Source organism: Adiantum capillus-veneris, chromosome 29, assembly GCF_014529385.1.
Source record: "Adiantum capillus-veneris isolate H3 chromosome 29, ASM1452938v2, whole genome shotgun sequence".
Taxonomy (NCBI): domain Eukaryota; kingdom Viridiplantae; phylum Streptophyta; class Polypodiopsida; order Polypodiales; family Pteridaceae; genus Adiantum; species Adiantum capillus-veneris.
The window spans coordinates 25,061,000-25,070,748 of record NC_140959.1 but is presented as its reverse complement, the minus strand read 5'-3'; the positions used below and the strand labels follow the sequence as shown (position 1 = coordinate 25,070,748).

Sequence of the window (9,749 nt, the reverse complement as noted above, 5' to 3'; positions counted from 1 at the left end):
CCCACATCATCAAGAAGGAGAAAGCTGGAGATCCCATGGAAAGCTTCCATCTGAAGACCCATTAAGCAGAGTAAGAAGGAGAGGCAGCCCTACTCATCATAAGCGTAGTAACCACAAGAACAGATTCTCGTTCTTTCCACCCCCCATGGCCCCTTGTCAAACAACCTCTTTCAAGAAAGATGCTAGGTTCGTTCTTCAAGAGGTGAAGCCTATTCCACAATGCCACCGCCTCCACGCCGACCGACAACAGCAAGGCCGCCTTCGCCTACAACTAGTCGATGAGTCGGAGCCAGCCAACTATGATGGAGCTCCCTGTGACTAGGGCTCCTGTGGAAGTGAGACAGAAATGGGTGAAGGCAGTTTTGGCTAACTTCCCTGACTTTTTTTGAGAGCTTTTTCATACTACATTGTAGATGGGGAGTCACCGATTGCAGGGAGCGGGCAGAGAATGTAGAAAGCCATCTTCGTGCCCAGCTCCTTTGCTGGCTGTATCCATGTCCTCCTGGTGTCTAGCTGAATCAGGTCCTGGCGGATGAGCCTGGTGGTCTCGGACTGTGTAAGAGTCAGAGAGAGAGAGAGAGAGAGAGAGAGAGAGAGAGATTTCAATGTAAAAATTTCTTCCAGATTTGTTTGTTTCTTCTGTTACCTTGCCTTGCCAATTATCACAATTCTTCTCTTCCTTTTTTTTTTTTTTTTTTTTGATGTTGTGCTCAACTTATTTTTCCCTGTCGATGAATACTGGTTTTAATAATGTTGACACCGGAAGCGCTTAGCGAGCCTCCAAGGGGTCTCTTCTAAGAAAGAACCCATCAAGAGTGGAGAATGAAGAAAACTGACTTTATTTCAAGGTCTTTACACTGAATGTCTATAAATGGTAGGTTTTCCTGCCTTCAAATTTAAAATTTGAAGGTAAATCTCAAAATTTGTAGGTGGGATTGCACTAAACCTAGGTTTTTGTGGAGCATTGGACTGTGTCTTGTAAGAAAGAACCCATTGAGAGTGGAGAATGCTGGCTCTTATTCCTTCCATGACTGCACCTCATTTTACTTACCTATGATGTTTAGCCGTCACCTGATAGCGACGACTGCACCTCATTTTACTTATCACATGATGTTTAACACAGGCATGAAGACACCCTCCATCACCATACGAGGGAACGAACTGGTTCACTTTGTTAGATTTACTATCAAGTTGGAAAAGTGACTGTGTTTGATGACAAATGTGACCATTTTAACTTGAAAGAGCTTAGCTAGCTTTGTATGTTCATTCTCACAGTTCAAGAAGCTCAACTGGCCAATGCTCAAAAAATAAGCCTATGTCAATTTTCGATGGATTGCCCCAATTTTAGCAATGCTTTGTTCCTTTTGACAATGGAGATCTGTTTTTTAAGTGTCTTAAACAAAGGTTTTAATGAATGAGCTCACAAAAAACTTGAGGCATTTGTCTAGAAACATTGAGCCATTTTCATCTTATGAGCTCACAATGCCATCTAAAAATTACCCCCTGTTAATCTCCCAAACACCTCCAAGGACATGCTGTTGTGCATCTTGTCAAAGGAAGATTGGTTTTCTCGCAATAGAACTCTGGGAATAAAAATAAGTGCATTATGGGAACATTTGGCAAAATATGAGCACTTTAAGAAATTTTTTGAATTTTAAGAGACATTCAGGGGCATTTGTTATAGTAATTTAGTAAATTTACCTGATATAGTTTCCACATGTAGGATACTATGTTGAGCAATGCAATTGACCAATTATACTTTTCAAGTGGGGTGGAGTGGACAGTGATGCAAATTTTTCTGGTGTGTTAAAATAAGATTTTAACCTTTGGGGCGGTCACTCATCAAAAGATCCCTATATCTCGTTCACTTTCACAAATTATTAATAATATCCCAATCTACATGTTATATTTACACTTTGCCCAAGTTCTCACTTTGCCCGTTAAAAGAACTCCTACCCCCCTCTAACGTATACATAAAAGTCCTCTGATTAACTCACATGATATGATGCACGTTTTGAATAGTGGCCGCCATGAGGATTAGACCACAACCATGTGAAATTCCAAATTTGAATATTAGCAGTAGAAAATTTGCAAGACAGTTAGAAAGGGCTATAGAGAGGATGCAATATGCCAGTCTTCAACAGCCAATTCAATGTCAAATTTAAGCTTACAAGATGGACACCACAGCTTATCTTGCTTTTACGTCTACTCAACCTCATCCAAATAACCTTCATAGTTTATAATATCATTGTATTATTAGACAGCAATGGCAGCCTTCACTAGAATGCCAATAGAACCAGAACGAGAACCGTACCCTAGTGGTTAAGATGATTGTGTGGATGTGTAAAAACCCAGGTTCGTTACCCAAGCTGCTAGAAAGATTCGTAATTGTAACACTTGAGGCCATTCAATTACCATGTGAAAATATGGATAAATGCTCAAGCTTTGAGCAGACAACTAAATTGGTGAAACAAAATCTCTTGGCCATATTCGCGAGCAAAGATATCTTTAAGACCATCAGCAGGAGGGAAGGTAGTAGGGAAAAGTATTTATATGTCTGTATTCACATGTCTATATATTCACAACTAGACTTGCTATACATATTCCACACACACGGGCTCATATCTTGGGAATGACTCCCCCAATGCAGAAGTTGGTAACACCCATGTCGAGCCCAGCCCATGCGCTTTGAACCCTCAAACTTGGGGTTACATCACGAAGGCTCAACCAACTGAACTCTTTCCGTAAGCAAAGATTATTACTTACTAATCAAAATCTGTGAACACTAAAACATTGGGCATGATGACAGGGAGTATAAGAAGCTTTACCCATAAAGAGGGTTCGCACGTCTTTGTTCATGTGGCAACACCTTAAAAATTTTGACAAATAGCTAAAACTACATGCATGATACTTGAGATATACATTGAAAATTTGCTTGCATCAGAAAAAAACCAGTTTCATTTAGGTGGGACTAGGTTTTGAAATTGCCAATAACATGCAACAAAAACTTAGCTGCAATCACACAACAGGCATGCACACAAAAGAAACAACATTTCTGACACAGCAAGAAGCTCATTACCAGCAAAAGTAATGACTTGCTGTCAAAAGCCTCAACTAGTATCCTGTATGGCTCAAGTCACCTAAGCCGTATGCTCGATAACATGGCCCACCTTATCGCTCTTGGGCAGTTGAGCAGAATGAATTGCTTCAACAACAGCCAATTTAACTATCTTCTGACCTTCATCTCCTCATTTCAGACCTCAACAAGAAGAGAAAATGGTGTCTGTCTCCAATCCTGCTCTCGAATGTGGCCCCCTAGCCACCTATCTGATCAAGCAACTTAGTTATCATGTCCGAAGGCAGAGGAATGAAGAGGCAGTCTTGACCATCAAGACCTCTCCTGGACTTCACAAGTTCATGATCTTTAAATTCCGTTAAGTGAGACCGGAGTGTGAGTTCACTGCTGACCAAGAACCGCTCCCGACAATGCATGTAAAGCTTGTGTACAGACAGACCTGCCAAAAATGAGTTTTGCATTGTTCAATATTTTCTAGAATGATCAAATTGATAATGAAGATGAAAAGATTATAGAGCTTGTCTGTAACATGCCTAGCTCCTCGGAATGACTCAATTGATAATCAGCTAAAGTTCGAAACACGCTTTGAGCATTAGGCGTCAAGCTCTGCAACACCAACAAAGCACTTCGGGCGCTCTTTGCTGATCCACTTGATACCAGTATTAAGGGTAGATTCATGGTTTCAACTGTATAAGGTGCATAAGTTGGAGTATTATGCCAGCACCAGTTGAATTTGGTGGTAGACATTCTCTTGTCCCATACTGAATAACAATCAGTGAGAGAAATCTTAGCATTTTTGGACAAATAGCACAAAACTGGTTAAGTACAAACATAATGGATTCTTTGAGGAGTTCAAACTTGACAACAATACGGCAAAGTACTTCTAATCATTAGTTTCAAGCATCCAAAAGGAGCAATGAAAGATCAGAAGAGGAAAAAGGAAACTAACAAGATCAACCAATCCACTCTGATCAAAGCAAGAAAACCTATAGAATTTGCACAAAAGGGACAGACATCTGAAGCACATTTCTACCATTTTGGTGCCCAAGAAAACCCTACGTATGTACATTGCTTTATACAAGAAAACGACTAATAAAGCAACTCCAGCAACCGAGCGGGAAACCTGGAGAGTGAAGGTCGTGATGTCATCTCCTCCTCTCTCTATCTCTGATCCGGAAGAAAGCCTCAGTGCCACATGAGATTATCAGAGCTGAGATGAGTGCACCAATGATTGTAGTGGAGGCTCTTGCTAAATCAGTGTCTTTTCATTCACAGCACATGGGAGCTCCCATGCGACAGATATGCACGACTAGCGATTGAGTCATCATGACACTACTTCATGTTGGTTTGCACACATATCATCATGGTTAGAGCTACATGGATTTAGTATGGATAGGCTGCCCTCTTTTCAGTAATCCTTGGATGCACCATCCCTCACCTTCACACATTCAGAGATTAGCAGTAATATTAAACATGATCTCATTCAGCTTGATCCGTCACATGAGTTGGGAACAAAGATGGCTTCAATCTCATGGCATTAGATGTGTTATTGGTCAGCTACGCACCTCGTCTCACCAGTTGGAGATTGGGACTGGCCAATACAGAGGTATAGCTGAGGAAAAGAGGACTTACACATAGAGGACCCGTACAGAGGCAGATCATTATTATTTACAACGGGACTACTTGAGATGGCCCACCACAAGTTACCCAATCGCACCCTCATTGGGCCACTCACGACGTCGAAGGATGCGAGGATCTTCACATCGTACATGAGGTCTACCTCGGAGGCTACGGAGCATTCTTGAACGACATCGAGAACGCCCCCCCAGAGAGCTGACTATGGAGGACATTGAGGCCATACTGCAGGGAGCCATGAGAGAATTCATGGGATGATCGCCATTGTATACTTTTCTCCACTGTACACCTCATTAGCCCACCCCTCCCCATATGTTTTGAGATGATGTATTATGTGATGCTGATGATGATGATGAGAATGTAGGGTGGGCTTACATACATACCCACTCTAGGGACCCCATTTACTTCTGTTTTTATGTTCTCCAGTCGTTGTACTAGAGTGATGTAACCTTCTAATCTCAAAATTCATTTTGGCCTTTTGAAGACGTTAATATAACATTTCATTTCATTTCTCTAAGATCAAGCTCACCTCTCTATATCTCTTTTACCTACTTTATGAGGGCAAACGAACATCCTCTAAGAGTGAGGATCAAAGTAAAGGAGATTGTATTTTGCATTATCACTGACCTTGCATCACGTCTACAATGCTAACAGGTCCAAGACCTCATGGTTCCTCTCCGAATGCCTAACAACAATGCTATCCATGCATCCTATGTCCATGTGGGCATGGAGAGTGTACACAACCCTAGTTTACCACCTAGATCACCCTGATTTACTGATCCCTAGTTTACCTGGCGATCTGGCGGTGTAGATCAAACCTGTGCCGAGTTGCCTAATTTATACCCTAGATCCCCTTTGAGGAACTCCATGTTAGATAGTGACGAGGGTCGGGCGGTACAGCCAATTTCCATGACCTTAAAAAAACTTTGCATAATGCACAGAAGCATCATTAAATGTATGCATACATATGGCTGGACTTGAATGTATATAGCATAACACCATGTACTAAATATGGTGCACCTGACAGCCCCTTCTCACACTGACTGATCAAAAGGTAGGTTTTGGCATGAGTGCCGGCTACAGCAAGTATAGCCATGGAATCTGGGCTTTTGCTCTGAAACTTGCAACGCGACTGGTACACCAAGCTCTTTGGCACTCCAACTTCTCCACGTGCTCCCATTTCCTGAGAAACCTTAAAATCAGCCCTTGCACTTCTCCTTAGCTTGCTAGGTTTTTCAAAAAGAACATAAAGTTGTTGTCCTAGTTCTACCTCCCCTAGCCTAAGCACCTTCAGTCTACTTCTTACACCAAGTTTGTAAATTGAGAGAGACCTCATCTATTGCAGATTCCAACAAATTAGAGCCTTGAATTCTTTCAACAGACTACATTCAGCTAACTCGCCAATAATCAAGGAACCTATATATTGGGTGTTAAAAGTGCAGCACAGTTAGGGATTTGTTTGACACCCTGAAATAATTGTATCAGTTTCCTCCACTCACAACCACCAAACTCTGAAAGCAAGAAGGCAGCCACGAGGACAGAGCTCATGCATTACCTAGGAAAAGGCAAGCTGGAACAAGAATGTTGCTCCCCAAGCAATCACCAGGTGAAAGCAAAATATATTACACATGTTAAACATCAAACAACAGCTTTATCCTTCTCTGTAGTGGACAATTTTTCACCTTATTTCATTAAAAAAAGGCCATCAGAGATGCCACATTCAGTTAAGAACGGGTAGCTAAAACCTAGAAGTAAAAAGTAATGATGGCAAACTTACATAAAGGAGTGTTTATGTGATCCATCGAAGCCACAAGTCGAACATTACTCGATGCTGCTAAATTGGCGAGTACCAGTTGAGTATCAGCATCACGCAAACCAGGTCCATCAATATTGTTAACAATAACGTACACAAAATTATTCTCCTCCTTGTCATTAAGGGATACAATGAGTTCATCCACACTTTGTGTGACCAGAGGCCTATCTCCTGCTAACTTTGCTGATTTAAGGCTTGCTTTTCTTTGCTCCCACAAAGCATCAGCTATTGTAAAGACAACCTAAAAGTTTGGAAACGCTTAAGTCTGACTGGAAAAGACAACCTAAAAGTTTGGAAACGCTTAAGTCCGAACAGAATGTGCTTGGTACACATATACATCCTTTAACATGAAGAAGAAACTGATTGAGCACTTACTGTTTTAATATTGACTGTTGGAAGATAGCCATTCACAACGATGGCTGCACCATCAACAAGTGCAGATGATGCAAAATTTTCTAAAAGAGCTTTTTTGGATCCGAAGCCATACATAAGCAGCCCAAAGCCACAGCTGCACAAGACCAAAATATAAGCGTTAAGCAAAGAAAAATGGTTTAGCAGAAAAGATATTTGAAACACCAGTGTATCATTTGGAGTAGAGGCTGGAGCTAACAACCTTTCATTTAGATTTCCCAAATCAAATGCTAGGTGTACAGTGATAAATACCACCTTCAGGAAAACAAAGTTTGCTTGAGATGTAATTACTAGTTTAAGGAATTGAGGGCTACAACTTGAGCACCATCAGAAAGCCTCTGTCCATTTGAGTTTGCATAAGGACAATGAGCAAAAATGGGAACTGAGAATTTACAAGGAACTGTTACAAGGGCCCACATTTTCATGAGAGTCATTTAAAAGAGCTCTGACAAGAAGCCAATCAAGGAGCTAACAAGAATGCTCCCAACTATCTAGGAGGCATGTAGAATAACCAAACATTTTGGCTGGACAATTCATCCATTAGTGAAGAAAGATGCAAAATGTTCAAATAGTTAAATTTTGCCACAGGTTCAAAGAGTTACAGCAGCTACTACACAAAGTCGTAGTCTCATCAAAACAAGGATTTCATCTCTCAAGCTTTAATATTTATATTTGGTTCCTTAAAGCAATGGATGGAAGGATCATGTCATTACTATCGATGTTGTGACTTGTAACCTCTTCACCTACTAGTTATCACTGTCCATTGTGATTGGAAGTGAAGGGAGAAGAAAGAAAGAAACATATACTCACGTTTAAAAAGGCAAAAGGCCACTGGGGCCTATGAGACAAATTTCAAATTCCATCCATGTCTGATGTCATCCCACTAGAAAAAGAAAAGTTTAGCATCCTAAACTCAAGCTAAGACCTAGAAACTGAAAGATACGGCTGTGTCTGTGTATACAAGATATAAAGGAATCCCCTAATGATCATCCCAGATTCCCATGGTGCCTCCCAGAATTGTGGTCCAGAGCCACATTGCTGATAAGCCTAGGGGGCAGGTCTCCAGAGCCTCACAATAATGGCTCTGATCTGCCCATGGAGTAGATCCCTTGGTCGTGGTCCTCATGGTCGAGCTCGTCACGCACGGCAGAGTGCAATAGCCCCTTCTAGGGTGATTCCAAGTCGTGGAGCGAATGATGGCTTGCAGTATGGCTCCGATGTTGCTGGCCTAGGGGTGACTGAAAGGCTGTGCGCCAAACAAAAAGCCTTCACTGCTGTCTGTATGGGTCTTTCTAGGTGGGGTCGTCTCCTATCTGGTAGTGGTGTTGTGTGGTATCTCTAGAGCTCTAGGAGGAAGAATCTAGGAATCTTTACTCACACTTCATGACATGGCATAGAGGTCCAAAGACCTCCCCATAGAGGCAATGGCACCTCCGTCATACATAGTAGTACATTGTGCACCTACATCTCTCATACTCCGCCTCAGGCTCTTGGTCACAGGGCTGACATATCCTCTCATGTGCTAGAATGTCTACCCTCCCGCTGGGCTCAGTCCACAACCAATGAGAAGAGGTGTACAATTGTCCGCTAATGGCAGCCGCATGCAGTGAGAGAGATGTGTGTCCATGTACTGTGGCTAGAAAAATTCATCCTCGGAGAGGTGTAGGAAGTTGTTCTGGCAGAGCTCCAGCTTCTGCCCCAGGGGAAGGTGAAGGCCCCCCGATCTCTGCTCAATCAACAAGACATCAGCCCCGATATCTCAGTTCATCTCTAATCCGTTGAGGGAAGTGTGGGGCAATATAAACTGTAATCAAAGGGGTGGTCATCCGTGATGAGTACCATAGTCTCTGTCTCCCTCCGGTGCTCGTCATCCAGAAGAAGTCAGTGGCAGCGTAGGGTACCTTCAGTAAGGATGTAAGAAATTCACTACCCTCAAGAGTGCCTCCACTACCATAAAAGGTGGTGTCCCCAGCTCTTCTCTGAGGTTTACTTGTGAATTGAAGGCTTCTGATCATACATACGATCTATTAGAGCTTGTCACCTCTCTGGCCGGTCCGGGGCGGAGCTACTAGTGCCCCAACATCTCCTAGAGGCTGATCGCAGGGAATGAGGGCTGTTTGATGGCTGTGTCCAGCCTCTGCGAGGTAGTTTCCTCATTTTTGGCATGTACCCACCTTGTACTGCTAGCAGTGTCATAGCTATTTCCTCTTGGTGGCCCAGGGTCTAGAATATTTTTCAAGTTTGGCCTGTGTGGCTGATTTCCCACCTGCGGTCAAGTTTCATATTTCTTCTCAGTTTTGCCAGGTTGTGAAATATTTCTGGGAGGTCATGCAGCCAGATTGTTTGCCTATACAAGGGAAGGGGGCGTGCCCCACTTATATCATCAGTCGCACATCACCTGTATAGAGCCACTTTGGGTCACTCTGTCTCTCTCAATGTCTCTCTCCTTCTAGAGTTCTCTCCCACACTTGCTCTGTCGGGCCAGCTCTGTTTCTGCCCTCTTCTGCCTTAGGCAAACCCTCTATTACAGACCGGTTGCAGTTTGAGACTGCTCACCATGAGCTGCCCTTAGAGCTCTAGTGATAAAACCAGTCATGGAACTTGGTCTCTGACATATTTCAGTGCATTTTCAGTGGTTATGAAGAGGAGATAGCTTGCTGTTCGTTGCAATTCAGGTCTGGTATCATCGCATCTAGAGCTAGTTGTAGAGGATCATGTGTGGGTTTAGCAAGTACGAAGAGATTGTCCACTGGCTGTTCATTGGTGTCTCAGGTTTGGTACTGATTTGGAGTTGTACAGGCTTATATGGAGTGG

The 9,749-nt window shown here is 42.7% G+C and overlaps 1 protein-coding gene across 1 annotated transcript in view; it reads right to left on the bottom strand.

Annotated features, from left to right (window-relative positions):
- Positions 1–2,919: 2,919 nt before the first annotated feature.
- Positions 2,920–9,749, bottom strand: part of ORC2 (origin recognition complex second largest subunit 2) — a 56,857-nt gene continuing 50,027 nt past the window's right edge. Inside the window, exons 4-7 of the mRNA XM_086505486.1 lie at positions 6,900–7,032; positions 6,489–6,765; positions 3,610–3,837; positions 2,920–3,515 (exon numbers count right to left, since the gene is read on the bottom strand). Of these exons, the coding sequence (XP_086361612.1) occupies positions 3,316–3,515; positions 3,610–3,837; positions 6,489–6,765; positions 6,900–7,032 (838 nt within the window). The 3' untranslated portion in view covers positions 2,920–3,315. The remainder of the gene's footprint in view (positions 3,516–3,609; positions 3,838–6,488; positions 6,766–6,899; positions 7,033–9,749) is intronic.